At 45.1% G+C, this 19,598-nt stretch overlaps 1 protein-coding gene across 2 annotated transcripts in view; it reads left to right on the forward strand.

Moving 5' to 3' along the window:
- SMG1 (SMG1 nonsense mediated mRNA decay associated PI3K related kinase) overlaps positions 1–19,598 on the forward strand; it is a 257,696-nt gene that overhangs the window by 128,512 nt on the left and 109,586 nt on the right. For both annotated transcript variants that reach the window (XM_033962915.1, XM_033962916.1), the window contains 6 exons: positions 3,334–3,618; positions 6,773–6,917; positions 7,042–7,180; positions 17,253–17,483; positions 18,245–18,422; positions 19,147–19,308. In XM_033962915.1, coding sequence (XP_033818806.1) covers positions 3,334–3,618; positions 6,773–6,917; positions 7,042–7,180; positions 17,253–17,483; positions 18,245–18,422; positions 19,147–19,308 — 1,140 coding nt within the window. The remainder of the gene's footprint in view (positions 1–3,333; positions 3,619–6,772; positions 6,918–7,041; positions 7,181–17,252; positions 17,484–18,244; positions 18,423–19,146; positions 19,309–19,598) is intronic.

Genomic DNA, 19,598 nt, shown 5'->3' on the forward strand with positions numbered 1-19,598 from the left:
AAGGCTGACTTCTGAGTTTTTTCAGGCATGGACTCCACTTTCATCAGACACTAGTTAGTCCTCCTTTGCTTGCCTCCGTCTTGGTTTTTGGACTCCTGCAAGTTCACCCGAACGGAGTCCAGGGTCCGCGATACTCTGCATTGCCTCGTAGACATCGGGATACTGGAACCTGTTCCAGAACACGAATTGGGGTTTAGGCAGATACTCCTTATTCTTCATCGTCGAGAAAGGCTCGGAGGATTGGAAACCCATTTCCTCAGCCAAAAGTTCCTGGACCCAGGAGCATGGTCCCTCTTACAGGCTGTCTCATCACCTATTTAACCTTACTGCTGCGCCTCACCATAGTCAACCGGTGACCAAGGCTTTGATCACTTGGTGGATTTGAATGGCCATTTCCACGACTTCCATCACCTGTGGCAAGCAGCTGCCAATTTTGCTTTATGCCCACTCGACTGGAAGTGTGGTTGCGTCATGAGCAGAGTCTCTTGTGATTCATCCTGATGAAATTTGCAGGTCGGTTTCTTGATCCTTTCTTCATACTTTTACACGGTTTTTACTGGGTGGATGTGGCGGCTAGCAATCTTCAGGCAATTCCTACCCCTCTCACTTCCCCCCCCCTTTCCCCTCCCTTACTTTCCCTCCCCTACAACCCTTTTCTTCTGTAACATTCCCCTCATGCATTTGTAATTTGCTGAATGTCCAGCCTTCTTTCGATGTGAACCGCCTAGAAGTCGACTGAATATGACGGTATAGAAAAATAAAGTTATTATTATTATATGATGCTGTTTTTTGGGACCTCTGTGTTGAGGGCAGGCTCTTGTGTCCCTCCCTAGATGTTACTATTGCTTTGGTATGTCACCTAGCATATGGAATCCAGAAGGGAATGTAACAGAATGGAAGATTAGGTTTATACCTTTGTTAATCTTCTTTCATTTATTATTATTATTATTATTATTATTATTATGTTCTTGTATACCACCATACCCAATGAGTTCTAGGCGGTTCACATCAATTAATTAAGATCCGATCTGCACATGGATTTACAACATTTTGTCGGGGTTACAAGCAATGAGGAAGGAAATGTTGGAACATTTTAGCAGAAATTTAACAGAGTTACAGGCAGCGACAAGTTGGATTGGCCGGGAAGAAGGAGGGAGAGAGAAACGCAGGAGGGGAGAGGGAGGGGAGGAGAGTGGTGGGGGAGGGCGGGAGTTGGATTATTGCAGGGAGAGAGGGTTAAGGGTCCTGTTCGCTGAATAGGTATGTTTTGAGAAGTTTTCTAAAGTCGAGGTAGGTTGAGGCCTCGAGAATCATTTGGGCTAGCCAAGGATTCAGCTTAGCAGCCTGGAAGGCAAAGGTTTTGTCGAGGAATCTTTTGAGCTGACATAATTTTATGGAGGGGAAGGCGAACAGCTGAATTCTGCGGGATCATAGCAAAGTGCGAATCATAGCAAAGTGGGGAGAGAGGTATTTTGGTGCTAAACCAAATACTGTTTTGTAACAGAGGAATGCCGGAGGAGAGTGCCTTGGCTGGAGGCGCGAGTTTGGCGGGGAACTCGGGAGCCTCCTTTGAGGCAGTCTGCTTCTCCCTGGAGGAGCGCAGCACGCCAGTGCAGCCACGCCCATGTTCGTCGCTGAATGCGACGAGTGAGGCAAGTGAGGCGGCAGACTCGGAGGACAGCGAAGAAGGGGAAGATCAGGATGTCCAGAATGTCTTAACCGCCAGAGGAACACAACTGCCACAGCGTGAGATTGTGAGTTTGGTAGGGGATCAGCAGAGTCAATCTCCAGAACAGCAATTTTCAGGTACTATGAAAATTAAACCGTTTGTAGTAGTTCCTGTGAAAAAACCAGCTGTGATAGACCTAAATTCAATTTGGGAAGCTATTTCCGAATTGCAGACCTCATTGGGAACTCAGATGCAAAATTTAACTTCATACTGTTCTGGAATATTACTGGATACTACAAAATTACATCAAAGAGTCGATAAAATGGAGGCAGATGTCCTGCAACATAGACAAAACTTAGACACTTTGATTGTGCAAAATCAGCTATTAATGAAAGATAACGGGAATATTAATTTTAAACTTGAGATGCTGGAGAATGCGTCAAGAAGTAAAAATTTGAGGTTAATTAATTTTCCTAAATTGCAATTGGTTTTACCACTTGACCTGTTCAAAAGGTATCTCACTGAAGTTTTGAAAATACCACAAACATCCTACCCACCGGTGGTTAGAATATATTACCTTCCAACTGGAAAGAAGAAAATGGCTGAAGAACAACAGGTTCCTATGGAAGGAACTTTAGACGTACTAGATTTGACTAATATTTTAGAAAGATCAGACTCTGACCAGATAACTGTGGCTACGCTTTTTGTACAACTAGCACTGGAATCTGATAGGGAGTGGTTACTGAAAATATTCTTTAAATTTAAAGATACAGAATTTATGAAGAATAAAATTAGAATGTATCCAGATGTATCTAGAGTAACCCAGAAAAAGAGGAAGCAATTCTTAATTCTCCGCCCCCAGGTGTTAAAATTGGGGTCAACGTTTGTACTTAGATTTCCTTGTAAATATATAATTAATTTCCAGGGAACTAGATATGTATTTTTTGAATCTTCACAATTGTCAAGATTTATTTCAGCTAATGAGGTGTCTACTGCTGTTAACCCGAATAACTTGCAACAGGAAGGCTCCTAATTAGTAGGGCCCTAGGTGTGATTCAGGTCTATTCTTTGTTTACCTAAGAATGTTTAAAGAATTATAACTATACTGATTTTTCTTAAAGCTCACTCCTTAAATATAGTGGACTAACTAACAGTACAATTGAAGACATTTTCCAATGATTTAATTTTATTGTTACTTTTATGATATTTGAAGTGTAACTGTTAAAATGTTGATTTTTGTTGATCATGAAAATGAAAATTAATAAACATTAAAATGAGGAAAAAAACCCAAGTTATTACTTATGTTGCTGGAGATCCTCCCTCGTACCTCCTTGTTATGGATTTGTTCATGTTTGTTGCTTGGCTTTGGGATTTAACTGGATATGTTACTAGCTCTCAGGCTAAGGGGGTGGTGTATGTGCTCAGAAAAGTTGTGGATTTCTGCAAAGCCTGGATTGTGGGTTGGGATTGAACACCTAGTGTATGATATCCTACAGGTACTAACCGAAAGAAGATTATCGAAGGTATAAACCTAATCTTCCATTAAGTATGCTTTCAGAAAGAATATAAAACAGAGACCTATGGAAGTTGTTCACAGGGTCCTGCATAAGGTCATATTTGCTCAAGTTCTAATTTCTTGTGTGCACCAACACTTATTTTTGCAGGTCAGTCAACTCATGCAATGGAAATGTTGAGTTCCTGTGCCATATCATTTTGCAAATCGGCCAAAGCAGAGTATGCAGTAGCTAAATCAATTCTTACGTTGACTAAATGGATCCAAGCTGAATGGAAAGAGATTTCTGGACAACTGAAGCAAGTGTACAGAGTATGGCAGCAACAGAATATTACTGGCCTTTCTACTTTGGCTAAAAACATACGTGCTTTGATTGATCTTCCACCTGTAAGTGCCATAGAGGATGAGTATCCTGGGATCGAGAGTGAATCTTCAGGTGGGTTTTGTTTTGTTCTAATTTTCTGCAAGTAAATTTTTCTTAATATCTTTAGTTTTAGTTAATCTCTGTAGAAACCATTGATGGCTTTGAAAGCAGACTACAGCCTCTAGCCTAGACCTGTGAGGGTTGTTTATTTTTTTAATTAATCTTAACTATGGCTTTTATTCTTAGGTATCTATTTTTCCATCTAATTGGGCATTCTTTGAAAGATCAATTTATCAATGTTCTTGTGGCCCAGGTGGTATTGCTACAATGCTACATACCTTTTTTTAGTAGACATGTTCTTTACATATGTATCACTTAAGGAGCAGTGCATAAAAGGTGCACAAACTGAATGGAAGATACTAGAAAAGCCAGGGGAGGGGTGAGAAAGTACTAGAAAATATGTCAGTATTCCTCCAGGGAGAGAAGGCAGGAAGCTAGATAGGTTTGGACGCAGAATATTTCAAGCTTCTATGCTGGCGAATAGAATCTTAAACTACACTTTAGATACAACTTTTATATGAAATCATTCATACAAAAGATGCTTCATTATGATCAGTATATTCTATCAAAATATCTGTCCTCTTACCAGCTTCTGATAAATGATCTTCTGGAAACCAGGAAATATATGGTAATCTCTACATTGGATGCTTTGCGTTTGACATCAATTCTCAGAGCTCTGCAGTCTCAATAGCTATGCACAGATAAGCCTGACTGAGAATCTCACTTGAGGAACAAAGAGAGAGGGGAGACATGATTGAAACGTTTAAGTACATCACGGGTCGCATTGAGTCGGAAGATGATATCTTCTGTCTTAAGGGACCCTCGACCACCAGAGGGCATCCGCTGAAAATCAGGGGAGGGAAGTTTCATGGAGACTCCAGAAAGTACTTCTTCACCGAAAGAGTGGTGGATCAGTGGAACAGACTCCCACTGCAGGTGGTTGAGGCCAGCAGCGTGACGGATTTTAAGAGTAAATGGGATGCTTACGTGGGATCTTTAAGGGAGTAAATTCGGTAGCGAATACTTGGAATGGGCAGACTTGGTGAGCTATAGCCCTTTTCTGCCACTATGTTTCTAGATGTCAATGTGTATGACCGCTTCTCTAATATACCTAATCATCTGGAATTGGATGAACCAGTTTCTGTACACATTCCCACCAGTTCCTATAATCAGGAAAACTCTGCTTAAACTTTGACAAGATCAGGCCACCATGATTCTAATAGCTCCACAGTGGCCTTGTCAACAACCTTGGTTCCCTCTCCTCCTACAACTCAGCAAAAAGGAACCCATCACCCTATAGATCTTTCAACCTTTCTAACATAGAACGAGAGTTGTCTGCTCCATCCCAATCTACATTTGTTAGCACTCACAGCCTAGCATCTCTCTCTCCCAACAATTAGATAACTCAACACTTTTGTGCACCAGTATCTGCCATTATTGAAGCTTCTAGAAGACCATCCACTCAATGCTGTTACTGTTTCAAGTGGACTCGCTTCACAGTCTGGTGTAATCATCACTTTTTGGATCTAGTCATATGCCCACTACCATCGGTGCTTGAATATCTCCTACACCTTTCCAACTTTGGTCTTAAGACTACTTCAGTCAAGAGTTCACCTCAGTGCTATCAGTGCATCCCATCGTCTGTTCATCCTTTAGTTTTTAGATTCATGAAAGGACTTTTTCCAACCATGCCACCTCTCAGACTTCTTCAGTGGCATGGGATCTTAATGTGGTACTGTCTGCCTTGATGAAGCCTCCCTCTGAGCCTCTCTCGACTTCATCTCTTGAGTATCTCACTTGGAAAGTGGTATTCCTCATATCTATCACTTCTACATTCAGAGTCTGTGAACTTCAAGCGCTAGTATCAGACCCACCTTTTACAACATTCTACCATGACAGGGTAGTTCTCTGCACTCATCCAAAGTTCCTCTCTAAAGCCTTTTTGGGCTTTCATCTGAAGCAGATTATAGTTCTACCTGTCTTCTCTCCAAGACTCGACGTTTCCTGTCATTTGATTCAAACAGACTTGGAACCCCTATCACAATGAGAATCATCTCAACATGGCTGGCTGACTGTATATCTTTTTGCTGTGCTTGGGCTGCATAAAGTGTGAGCATTGGTGACTTCAGTAGTTAACCTACATTACACTCGCATTGAAGACACCTGTAAGGCAGCCACTTGGTCCTCAATCCATACTTCACGTCTCATTATTATTTGAAGAATCATTCCAGACGAGAGAGTCAGTTTGGCCAAACAGTTCTGAAAACTTTATTTTCCATTTATCTCGTACTTGTTTTGTATACAATTCTGCATACATCTAGTAGCACTATATAAATAAATAGTAGTAGATGCAGCTTGTCTGGTGCTTCAAGCACACTTGATGCAAAATGTGTAAATTAAATGAAGTTTGATTCTCCAGACTTTTTCTACCTCAGTCCATCTTGTCCCCCCCTAACCAACATTTCCCCTGAAGCTCTCTTCTTCAACCAGTGTCAAATCTATTTGCCATCGACACATTCCCAGTTCCTTCATGATGGATCTCCCCCCCCCCCCCCCACACACACACTCACTTACTCACTCTTGCCAGGCAGTCTCTGAATTTGATCTATGTAGTGTCCTAACTTCAATATTTCTACTTTCTCACAAGAATAATGTGTGAATTTTTACACTGTATAATTCAAACTCATTGAGAGTCATGCAGTCCTGAAGAAAAATAGAGCAGGTCTGGAGATAGTGCCAGCAGCAAGCCTCTAGACAAGGGAGGGAGTATATATTCTTTTCTTTTTTTAATTAGATATTTATATACCGCCTATCAAGGTTATCTAAGTGGTTATAATCAGGCATTCAAGCATTTTTTCCTATCTGTCCCGGTGGGCTCACGATCTATCTAATGTGCCTCATTAGGGATTACACTAACTTGTATAAACACAGACGTTATAACTATAACACCAATTCAAAATATGCACGTTTATATTTTGAATTAGCTTCAGGGATTGCCATTGTCCCCTGTGCTTTGCAGTGAACACTGATATAGAGGAAGCATACTACCATAATAGTAGCCTGTATTGTGATAGTTAAGAATGCTTAGCTATGCTTATTTTTCTCCATGTTTTCTTGCCTGAGTTTGCTTTGTTAATGATGATGCACTGCATTATCTCTCCATCAGTAAGCATTGGTGTTGGCGAACCTGATTTCATTTTGGGCCAGCTGTACCACTTGTCTTCTGTGCAGGCTCCTGAAGTGGCTAAGTCTTGGGCAGCATTGGCTAGCTGGGCATACAGATGGGGCAGAAAAGTGGTTGATAATGCTAGGTAAGTGATCATTTAAGAAAATAACTTTTAAAGACTGTTTCTCTAAAAACCCATAGATCTAAACATCACTTAGGTTTATCATTTAATAAGTTTTATAAAAATAGCTTCTTTTGAAATCCTATAGTCAAGGAGAAGGAGTCCGTTTGCTTCCTGATGAGAAAACTGAAGTTCAGAACTTGCTCCCAGACAGTGTTTCGGAAGAAGACAAAGAAAAGATTTATGGTATCCTTGGGCAAGCAATGTGCAGACCAGCAGGAATTCAGGCAAGTAAAATCTGGCTGCCTTGGAATAGTTTAAAATCTGACCAGTTGATGATTTTCTAACAATTACAAAGCTGCTGCCTTTTGTATTTCATGCATTGTCTGATCAAAAAGAATTTGCATTTGTAGTTTAGACATAATTGTCCTCTCAGTAGATGAAACACTGGCCAAGTTTGTGAACATAACGGCTTTGGGTTAGAAGCCAATCAAATTTCTTCGGCTTTGGTACCAAACTGATCCAAAATCTGGATTTTGCTGTCCATCAGATTCAGCCAAAAATGCAAGTACATTTTCAACTGAAACTCTCCCCCATACTCAACCCCAACCCCTGTGACCGCTTTGTGCTACCACTGCAAACCTAACCCCCACACACGTGCACACCTACCTGCAGGCCCTTCCTGGGCCTACATTTGAAAAGCCTTGGTGGTCTAATGGCCTTTTTGGTGCAGGAGCAGTGCTGAGTCATTTCTGCTTCTGCCAGCTCCATAGTCAAAATGGCTGCTGTGACTTCCTACAGGCACTTGCAGAAGTCATGTTGAGATTGGAACCATCATGTACGTGAGCAACTGGGAATTGCTTCTGGCCATGCCAGTTCCAGTCTCAAAATGGCTGCTGCAACCATCCATGGCAGCTATTTTGACTACAAAGCCAGCAGGGGCAAGAGTAAGTCAAGATAGCTCCTGCTCCAAAGAGGTCATGAGAACACCAGGGATTTTCAAAGGTAGGCTATGGAAGGTGGAGTTGGTGGGGAGGCTGACCTGGGCAGGATGAAATGGAGAGGTGGGATGCGACAGTTTCCACTTCAGATTTGGCCAAAACCAAACAAATTGTGGCTGCAGATTCGATTTTCAGTTGAAACCTTCTGTTTCATTCACTCTATACTCTGGAATGATTGTGAGTATGCAGTGCCTTTAAAGCTAGGCCATTATTTAGAATGGTTCAGATTGCTGCAGAATAAGATCAGACAGCTGAAAAGACAAAGGCATAAGAGGAGGACTGAAGAGTGTTCAGTGTCTTGTGACAGATGTTAGAGTACAAATAACATTCTGTTGCAAGGACAGGAGGATTCTGTACTGAAGCTACTGTCCTTCTTTAGTCGTGAACTTTGCAGAAGGATATCGCTCATATCTTTCAACTCCTCCCCTTCACTAGTGGAGAATAGCTCCTTCGTCAGAACTGAGAAGGTGTGTTAAGATCTGCTTTGCTTCATTTTATTATTTTTGGATATATTTGTCTGTCCGTCCTTTTCTACATGGCTTTGGTGCCTGGAGGTCCCCTTCTTGGGGTTATTCTGCCGGGGAAAGGAAGTGGGCAGGCTGCTGCTTGCAGGCCAATGGTCTTGTAGTAGCTGTGTAGTCAGCCTTTTTTGTCATAAGAACATAAGAATAGCCTTACTTGATCAGACCAATGGTCCATCAAGCCCAATAGCCCATTCTCACAGTGGCTAATCCAGGTCACTAATACCTGGCCAAAACCCAAGGTGTAGCGATATTCCATGCTACCAATACAGGGCAAGCAGTGGCTTCCCCCATGTCTTTCTCAATAACAGATATGGACTTTTCCTCCAGGAACTTGTCCAAACCTTTCTTAAAACCAGCTACACTATCCACTCTTACCACATCTAAAGCTCAGGGTCTGTTCACCTGAGAGCTGGTTTTTTTTTTTTTAAATTCTTTATTCATTTTTTCATCTTACATCAAGTGTACAGATAAAACATTTGACATTGAATACATCACTTGAATTTCTTTCTATTATATTCTTAAATACATAAATTTACTCCCTTCCCACTACTATTTTATCAAAAATATCATATAAATACAAATACTCCTTTCTAATGATCAAACCTTTAGTATAACTTATTCCTCCCTCCCTCCCTCCGCCCACATTTACAAGTGTACTTTTTCAATGGAAAATGGCTTTAATGAACCTCCAATCCTGGGCCCACACTGTGCAAATGAAACTGAACAAGTCCAAAACAAAACTATTTTGGCTCGGCCCAAAACAAGACCAACTACCCACCTCCATCCCACTGCCCTCTGGCTCCACTCTGCAGCTTGAGTTCTCAAGCAAGGTCCTGGGCATCATCATTGATTCTACATTGTCCTTCAACAACCACCTCAATTACTTAGTAAAAAAATGCTTTTTCAGCCTCCACATGCTGAGGAAAGTAAGATCCTGTTTCCATCAAAAACACTTTTCCGTCCTTGTCCAATCCATCATCGTTTCCAGATTGGATTATTGCAACTCTATCTACTTAAGCCTAACTAAAAAAACCTTCACAGACTTCAGCGGATTCAGAATGCCATGGCTAAGCTTATCTTCTTAAAAAGCAAATTTGACCATGTCTCTCCGCTCCTGTCCAAGCTTCACTGGCTTCCTATAATCGCCAAGGTCCACTTTAAATGCGCCTGTCAAAATCCTACACGGCATCCTCCCTCCCTTTATCCCACTTTCTTGGAACTCCTCAAACCCTATTATCCCAGGACAAGCAGGCATGATATTCTCACATGTGGGTGACGTCATCTACGGAGCCCCGGCGCGGACAGCTTTTCAAGCAAACTTGATTGAAGTTTCAAGTTTGCACACTGCACCACGCATGTGCATGCCTTCTCGCCCACTAGAGGGCGCATCCCACCTCGTGGTCCTCAGTTCAATTTTTTCCGCGGAGCAAGAAAGCCCTGTGGATCTGAGCTCCAGTGTTTTGCCTTCTAGCTGCCGCGTTTTAGTTTGTTTTCTCCATCGAATTAGTTCGCGGTGCTGTTTTTCTTTTCGGTTCTTTTCAAAAAAAAAAAAAAAAAAGTATTTCGTTTTTCGTTGGGCTCCGGGGGCTCCCGGAAGCCGTGGCCGCGGGACGTCGGTACGTTCCCGGCCTTCTTCTTTTTCTTCGTGGATGTCCCGTCCTGTTACGGGATTCAAAAAGTGCAGCCGGTGTGAGAGGTTGCTTTCCATCACTGACCCTCACCGGTGGTGCATTGTCTGTCTTGGGCCCGAACATCCGACAGAGTCGTGTGATCGCTGTGCTACCTTCCAAAACAGGGCCCTCCGTCGCCGTAAGGCCAGAATGGCGGAATTGTTCGCCGTCGACGCGCCGCCTAAGGCCTCGACGTCGGCCTCGGCTCCGGCCCCGGCCTTGACCTCGGCCTCGGCGTCCTCGGGGGCCTCGGCCTCACCTCGGCCCTCTTCCTCGAAGGCGTCGTCAGTGAAGCCAGCTTCGGGTAAGTCCTCTGTTCCATCCCCTTCAGCAAAAAAGCCATCCTCAAGTCAGGCCAAGGCGGGTGGGTCGACCCCGGCCCCGCATCGGACCTCGACTCCGCACACCCCGAGGGAATACTCGAGACCGAGGTCGCCCTCCAGGGAGTGTGCCCCGGACTCGGTACTCCCCACCTTCGTGGGGATTCCAGCCTTCCAGGACCTCCTCCGAGCTCTGATCTCATCGGAGCTGTCGGGAGCCCTGGAAGTGTTGCAACGTGCTGCGGTTCCGGCGGCCTCGACCTCGGCCGGGGCGCCTTCGGTCTCGGAGGCCCCGGCCTCGGCTCCCTCGACCGCGGGAGCCCCGGCCTCGGCGACCTCGGTCTCGGGTACTGTGGCCCCGTTCACCTCGGTCTCGGCCCCGCCCCTGACCTCGACCTCGGGGGAACCTCCTGAGCGGAGTGTAAGGCCCAAAGAAAAGTTGCGCAGAGTGCGCCGTCTTTCCTCCTCTTCCTCCGGGTCTTCCCAGGACGCCTCGCCCTCGACGCGACCTCGGACGAGGCGCCGATCGAGGAAGTCTAAGCGGGCCCGAGGCTCGCCTCGGCACGATCGTTCCTCGTCGTTCGGGGGCGAGGCGCTGCAGGTGTCGGAGTTGCGCCTCGACAACCCGAGGCTCCTCCGCTCACCTCGTGGGAAGTCCTCCCGGGCCGCCTCGCCGAGGAAATGGGAGAGTGTCCCACGGACCCCGGGGTCCTCGCCCAAGGGTTCTGCGAGGAGGATAATTTCCCCTTCCCCCTCGAGGGCCCTGGAGAGGGGATCCTGGGATTCGGGATCTGTTAGGGATCCTCATTATTCTCATGAGGCCTCCCCCCTCTCCTCGGTGGGGCGGTCGAGAACCCCGTCTCCCCAGGCTAGGCCGTCCTCATTTTCATCCTTCGTTCAGGACATGGCCCAAGCCCTGGGGATTGACCTAATGGTAGGTTCTCGGTATTCCAAAGAATTTTTGGAGGAACAGGACCTTCCCACTCCTCCTAGAGAGGTGCCTAGACTCCCTCTCAACAGTGTCCTTCTGCAAACCTGGCTGAAGAACTTGTCAAACCCTCTTACAGTCACGTCTGTGCCTTCAAAAATGGAATCGAAGTATAGGACGATTCCCCCTAAAGGGTTCGATAAGGCGCAGCTCTCCCACCAGTCTCTTCTGGTGGAGTCTGCTCTTAAAAAATCACAGCCCTCACGGGTCTCTGCGGCGGTTCCACCCGGCAGGGAGGGGCGGACCCTGGACAAGTTTGGCCGTCGCCTCTATTCAAATTCCCTGATGGCCACCAGGGTTCTAAATTACGCCTTCACCTTTTCCTCCTATTTGCGTGGTATGGTGAAGGACCTTCCTCAATATCGAAACTCGTTACCGGACTCCCAAAGAGCAGGATTCGATAAGTTTATGTCCAACCTGTCTCAATTGCGGTTGTACCTATTCCATGCAGTGTACGACGCCTTTGAGCTGGTTTCGAGGGTGTCGGCCTTCGCAGTGGCCATGCGCCGCTTGGCCTGGCTTCGCACCCTCGACATGGACCCAAACCTGCAGGAACGTCTTGCAGACTTGCCTTGTGTGGGGTCCGAGTTATTTGACGAGTCATTGGATGCGGCGACCAAGCGGTTGTCGGAGCAGGAGCGCTCTTTAGCATCCCTGGTCCGCCCCAAACCTAGGCCCCCGCCGCAGAAACCCTTCCGGCCTCCGCCGCGCCGATACCCTCAGAAGTCGACCCCGGCTTTCTCGAGACCGCCTCCGAGACGTCCGTCTCAGCGAGGCAGAGGGGGACAATCCCAAGCCCCGGCGCAGGGCCCTTCTAAGCCCGCGCCTTCCTTTTGACGGGCTGAGCGGACGGGGCGGGTTCCCCTCCGCACTTTCACAGGAACCCCTTCCTATCGGGGGGCGTCTTCGGTCCTTCCGGGAGGCATGGACCGGGATTACCTCAGACGCTTGGGTGCTCCGGATCGTCTCCGAGGGCTACTCGCTCAACTTTGTGTCCTCGCCACCGGACAGTCCCCCAAGTTTAGTCCCTTGCAACCGTTCGCAGCTACCGACCCTTCTGACCGAAGCCAAAGCCCTCTTGAAGCTTCGGGCGGTCGAGCCGGTCCCCAAGGACCAGTGGGGCACGGGGTTTTACTCCCGTTACTTTTTGGTCCCAAAAAAGACTGGGGACCTGCGCCCCATACTGGACCTCAGGAAGCTCAACAAATTCCTGGTCCGGGAGAAGTTTCGAATGCTATCTCTCCCGGTTTTGTATCCTCTCTTGGAGGAAGGGGACTGGATGTGCTCCCTCGACTTGAAGGAAGCATACACCCATGTTCCGGTGCACCCCGCCTGCCGAAGATTTTTACGATTCCAGGTGGGGGACCTCCACCTCCAGTACAGGGTACTGCCCTTCGGCCTGGCCGCGTCCCCACGAGTATTCACGAAGTGCATGGTGGTGGTTGCGGCAGCCCTGAGGTCACGTGGACTCCATGTGTTCCCTTACCTGGACGATTGGCTCATCAAAGCCCCGACCAGGGAGGGGGTTATCTCAGCGACCCGACAGTCTATTGCCTTCCTGCAAACTCTCGGGTTCGAGATAAACTTTCCAAAGTCTCAGTTGAGGCCGGCTCAGTCTCTTCAATTCATAGGTGCGGTGCTGGACACGGTGCGCCTGCGCTCCTACCTTCCGACCCAGCGGTTGGAAGCCTTGGTACGGATGAGCCGCCAGGTCTCTCAACTATCGAGGGTGTCGGCCAAGCGCATGATGATGCTGCTCGGCCATATGGCCTCGACGGTACACGTCACGCCGTTTGCGAGGCTACATCTGAGGATCCCTCAGTGGACCCTCGCGTCCCAGTGGCGTCAGGAGTGCGATCCGGTGTCTCGCCTCGTTTCGGTGACTCCGCCTTTGCGGAAATCGCTGCGTTGGTGGACAGACTCTTCAAATCTGTCCATGGGGCTGCTGTTTCGCACTCCTCCCTTTCGCAAGGTCCTGACCACGGACTCCTCGGAGTACGCGTGGGGAGCCCATCTCGACGGTCTTCGCACGCAGGGCCTGTGGTCGGCAGAAGACCGTCGGTGTCATATCAACGTGCTAGAGCTGCGGGCCATCTTCCTAGCACTTCGAGCCTTTGTTCACATATTGCAGGACCAGGTGGTCCTCGTCCGCACGGACAATCAGGTGGCAATGTACTATGTGAACAAGCAGGGGGGAACGGGGTCTTGGCCCCTCTGTTCCGAGGCCCTTCGCCTTTGGGAGTGGGCGGCCTCCCGGAACATCTTCCTCCGGGCGGTCTACATCCAAGGAGAACTGAATTGTCTGGCGGACAAACTCAGTCGACTTCTGCAACCGCACGAGTGGACTCTACACTCAGCAGTTCTGCGCGAGGTTTTCGCTCGCTGGGGAACGCCACAGGTGGATCTGTTTGCCTCTCCGGAGACACACAAACTACCACTGTATTGTTCTCGGATGTACTCGCGGGATCGTCTGGAAGCGGATGCCTTCCTCCTCGATTGGGAAGGGAGGTTCCTGTATGCATTCCCTCCGTTCCCTCTGATCATGCGAACGTTAGTACATCTAAAATCGTCCACGGCCACGATGATTCTCATAGCACCTCGGTGGCCACGTCAGCACTGGTTCTCCCTGCTACTTCAGCTCAGTGCCAGGGAGCCTCTTCCTCTGCCTGTCTTTCCTTCTCTGCTGTCTCAGAGTCAAGGATCCATGTTACATCCCAATCTGCAGTCATTGCACCTGACAGCTTGGTTTCTTGTTCCCTGACTCCTCCGGACCTGTCTCAATCGGTGAGGGAGGTGTTGGAAGCCTCTCGCAAGATCTCGACGAGGCTTTGCTATGCGCAGAAATGGACCAAGTTTTCCACCTGGTGTTCGTCTTTTCACCTGGATCCGGTATCAGTTCCGGTATCCTCGGTTTTGGACTATTTATTCCATTTGTCGCGCTCTGGCTTGAAAACCACTTCGGTGCGTGTTCATCTTAGTGCGATTTCTGCTTTCCACCAACCACTGGATGGACGCCCTCTGTCTCTCCATCCCGTGGTGACACGCTTCATGAAAGGGTTACTCAGGGTTTGTCCCCCTCTTAAGCCTCCGTCTGTCGTGTGGAATTTGAATGTGGTTCTGGCTCAACTGATGAAACCCCCTTTTGAGCCACTCAACAAGTCCCTCTTGAAATTTCTGACTTGGAAGGTGGTGTTTCTGATTGCCCTCACCTCCGCCAGGCGGATTGGGGAGTTGCAAGCCTTGGTCGCGGACCCCCCTTTCACCGTCTTCCATCATGACAAGGTGGTTCTCCGCACCCATCCTAAGTTTGTCCCTAAGGTTGTTTCTGATTTCCACCTCAATCAGTCCATTGTCCTTCCTGTGTTCTTTCCTAAGCCCCACTCCCATCCTGGCGAGGCGGCGCTCCACACGCTTGACTGTAAGAGGGCGTTGGCGTATTACCTTCAACGCACCAGGTCTCATCGGAAGGTCCCTCAATTGTTTTTGTCCTTCGATCCCAATCGATTAGGGCATCCAGTTTCCAAGCGCACTCTGTCTAACTGGTTGGCTGCTTGCATTTCCTTTTGCTATGCTCAGGCTGGCCTTCCTCCCCCGGGTCGAGTCACGGGGCACAAGGTCCGAGCGATGGCAGCTTCGATAGCTTTCCTCCGATCCACTCCGATGGAGGACATATGTAAGGCTGCCACTTGGTCTTCGGTTCATACATTCACCTCTCATTACTGTCTGGACACTTTATCCAGGAGTGACGGCCGGTTTGGCCAGTCAGTTTTGCAAAATCTGTTTTCCTAAATTGCCATCCTCCCACCTGCCCTTTTTTGGTTAGCTTGGAGGTCACCCACATGTGAGAATATCATGCCTGCTTGTCCTGGGATAAAGCACAGTTACTTACCGTAACAGGTGTTATCCAGGGACAGCAGGCATATATTCTCACAACCCGCCCGCCTCCCCGGGGATGGCTTCCTTGCTAGTTATGGAACTGAGGACCATGAGGTGGGATGCGCCCTCTAGTGGGCGAGAAGGCATGCACATGCGTGGTGCAGTGTGCAAACTTGAAACTTCAATCAAGTTTGCTTGAAAAGCTGTCCGCGCCGGGGCTCCGTAGATGACGTCACCCACATGTGAGAATATATGCCTGCTGTCCCTGGATAACACCTGTTACGGTAAGTAACTGTGCTTTATCACCACCCTTGATCAATTCAATGATCAACCACCCTTTCGGTGACTCGGATAGAACAGTGGACAATTAATTTCAAACTGAAACTCAATACGGAAAAGATCAAACTTTTCTTGGCTAGTTCCAGCAACAAAATAACAAACTCATTGCTTCATCTTAATGGTCGTCACTACCCGATTATTAAATATATCAAAATTCTGGGAGTCACACTAGACCGACATTTAACATTAGCAGAACACACAAACTTAGTGGTACAAAAATGCTTTTTTACACTGTGGAAATTAAGAACTGTAAAAAAATATTTTGATCCTTTATGGTTCAGACTATTGGGGCAGGCATTAGTTTTATCTATTTTAGACTATTGTAACATCATCTATTTAGGAGCACCCAAAAAAATTCTAAGGAAATTAAGGATAATTCAGAATACAGCTGTTCAATTGATTTTTGGTTTAAAAAAGAATGACCATATTAGTCCATATTATCGTTTACTTCATTGGCTGCCTTTGGAGGCAAGATTATTATTCAAATTTTCCTGTATCTGCTTTAAGCTGATATTGGGATTGTCTCCAACTTACCTTTTTGCTCATTTTATGTTGCATAGACCATCCCAAGAAACTAGAAACTTCTACTTATTTGCTTATCCAAAGATTAATGGGTGTAGATATAAGACCTTCTTAGATAGGACCCTAGCATTTCAAGCTGGTAGGCAACAATCTTGGTTAGGTAAATGTATTCAGCAAGCTATGCTATCCTATTGCTGTTTTCGGAAATTAATTAAGACCACTTTGTTCGATAAGTTTATTACTTAGTGAGTTTTATTATTGAAATTCTATTTTACAAATATTTGTATTTTTACCGTATTATTGTATTTCGCTGATTGTCCAGCTCTTTTTTGTGTAAACCGCCTAGAACTTTTGGTTATGGCGGTATAAAAGAATAAAGTAGTTATTATTATTAAATGTATTTTGCCTTTACTTTTTGATTTACCCTCATACATAGTCTGGATTATTGTATTCCCTGTAGGCAAGTCTATTTGATTATGGTCTCTGAAGATTTCACTTGGATGTGGTCAAGAATACCACATCCAAGTTGCTAAATGGGAAGAAAGTGTGATTATATTTTCTCAATTTTATTTAACTTGCACTGACTTCCTGTAGAGTGCGAATTTGAATTAAAACTTTAATACTGACTTTCTAGTGTCTCTGCATAGCTGAGCCTTGATATCTAGTGAATTTACTAAACTTGTATGAACCTTAAAGAGCCTTGTGGTTCTCTCAAAACACTGGTTGGCTGTTAACTTGTGCTTCTGCATTCTTTTGAATAGCCCAAGTGCTTTGCAATTGCTTTTGGATGAGGAGTTCAATTCTTTAAACTGATTAAAGCTTGGTTAGTTTCTCAAGCTTTCCCAAAGATGATTTGTCAGCCACTAAGGTGGGTAGGTTTTTCTGGCAGGCTTAAGGATCAGTGTTAAATAAGGGTGGATGGTCAGGCTAGGCAAGAGATTTGATTTTAGGGTTTGCCTTTTGTCTCTTGTATTGGACTTTATATTGTCATTCTTGTTTTTTGTGCATTTTTTATTTTGTGCTCTTATTTAACAACATTTGGCTATCTGCCTTTTATAATGAGTCATCTGGCAGTTTTCCTAATTCTGCATTTTATATATTTTTTGTTTCTTGTATTAGGATGAAGACATAACCTTGCAAATCACAGAGAGTGAGGATGGTGAAGAAGATGATATGGTAGATGTTATCTGGCGACAGTTACTGACCAGTTGCCCATGGCTTACAGATCTGGATGAAGTTGCATCAGAGGGACTAATCAAATTGTGGAGGAAAGTTGTAGACCGGATCTTCAGTCTTTACAAACTGTCATGCACTGCATATTTTACCTTCCTTAAACTTAATGCTGGCCAGGTATGTCTTGATTGTTTTTGTTTTTTTAAAAATTTAGGTAACAAATTACGTATTAATATAATGTCATTCAGATTAACGTGATTATTGAACCTCTTCTGCTCAATCTTGTTATAAGATGCCCTAGATCAATGGTTCCCAGCCCAGTCCTGGAGGACCACCAGCCAGTCATGTATTCATGATAACCCTAATGAATATGCATGAGAGAGAGATGCATATAATGGAGATGACGGGCATGCAAGTCTGCTCCGTGCATATTCATTAGGGCTATCCTGAAAACCTGACTTGGCTGGTGGTCCTCCAGGACAGGGTTGGGAAGCACTGCCCTAGATAACTGCTAAAAGTCTTACTGATGATTTTCACACCTAGGATTGGATCAGATGGTCTCTTTCTGTGTTGCCTATGTCCAGACTTCCATGCATTACTTATTTTAACACAACTCAGCTTTGCCCTCTTATAACTTGCTGTTAGGAAGTTCTGATGTATTGCTTTTTTGGTACCCCTTGGCTGAAGAGCAATCTGTGGAAAATAGACCTTTTTTATTTGCTTTCTGAGTTGCAGGTATTACTTAAATCCTGAATCCTTTGGCAGTCAAACTGAAGAACTTATTACTTAGACTAGAAGTTTGTTTTGTTTACAAAATGACTGTACAAAACAGCCTTTTGGGTTGTTGGTCTTCTATATTTGCTGTCATTTTCAAATGCTGTTTTGTTTCAAATAATAAATCCTTGATGTGAAAATTGGTCATGACTACATGTTTATAGGTTCCTGTAGATGAAGATGATCCAAGGTTGCATTTAAGAACTCCTTGTAAACAAAGCACTGATGATGTGATTGTGATGGCAACATTGAGACTATTGAGACTACTTGTAAAACATGCTGGAGAACTGAGACAGTATCTGGAACAAGGTCTTGAAACAACACCTACAGCTCCATGGAGAGGTATAAATGCTCAGCTTAAATGCATTTATTGTGCTATTATAAAGAAACTAGAAAGCTAGATTAGGAGCCTCTAATGAAACATACTTCCTGACTTATTTTAAGTTTACCACTTTCACCCTCCCTGTTGTTTTCGCCTTACATGTCTTATTTACTATCAACAATTTGCATTTCTTTCCCCATCTCTTCCTTCTGTTTAGTTTTTTATTTTTTGTCAGGTTAGTCTTATTCATTTGTTTTGTTTCTCCCAGAAATTTGTAATTTTACTTTTTGTACATCGCTTAGAATATTGAATAAGCGATTAATCAAATTTTCAATCAACTTGAAACTTCTGGGATTTTAGAATCTCTTCCTGCTGGTCTAATCACTTATCCTGCGCTTTGCTTAGACCCCCCCTCCCACTTGCTTTTCCTTTAAATGCAAAGGGAGGAGAGGAGGAAAGACCAAAATGCAGAACGGAAAATGTTTAGCATAGAGATGCTTCATCCTCAATTGTTGTTTACTTGGAAACTAGTTAGGAGTTTTATTCCAGTAGATTCTTTGTGTGGGACAGATGCTCCTACGCCTTTAAATATTTAATTATATTTGAATGGTGGCAGTTTTCAGGATTTTTGTAGATACTTGTCTGAATGTTGGAGCTCTTACTTGATAAAAAAGAGGCCAACGCATGAATAGAAATAGCTTTTAATGATTCCAGTGTGTTTTTAATGAAAATTTTCCCTGGTAGGTATTATCCCACAGCTCTTCTCTCGACTGAACCATCCAGAAGTATATGTTCGCCAAAGCATTTGCAATTTGCTGTGTCGAGTAGCTCATGATTCTCCACATCTCATTTTGTATCCTGCAATAGTCGGTACTATTTCACTCAGCAGTGAATCCCAATCATCAGGTAAGGGAGGATTTGTGCTTGCATTTTTAATGGAATTACTGTTTTTACAAACGTAAACAAGAAGTGGCAAATTGACATGAGTAGATATAGAACTTTTGGAGCCTTTCAGAGTTGGAAATGTATGTTAATTTATTTATTTTGTAGCAGCAGTAGTGGTAGTTAGGGATGTACCGAGTATTCGTATTCACCCATATAGTTTAAATTAAAATACAAATAAACCAGGGCTCTACTGTGCTTAATCCTACTGAAATGAACAAGTGATCTTTAATTTCATGTTGCTTTTTTGTTAT

The sequence above is a fragment of the Geotrypetes seraphini genome, chromosome 11 (assembly GCF_902459505.1).
Source record: "Geotrypetes seraphini chromosome 11, aGeoSer1.1, whole genome shotgun sequence".
NCBI classification, from domain to species: Eukaryota; Metazoa; Chordata; class Amphibia; order Gymnophiona; family Dermophiidae; genus Geotrypetes; species Geotrypetes seraphini.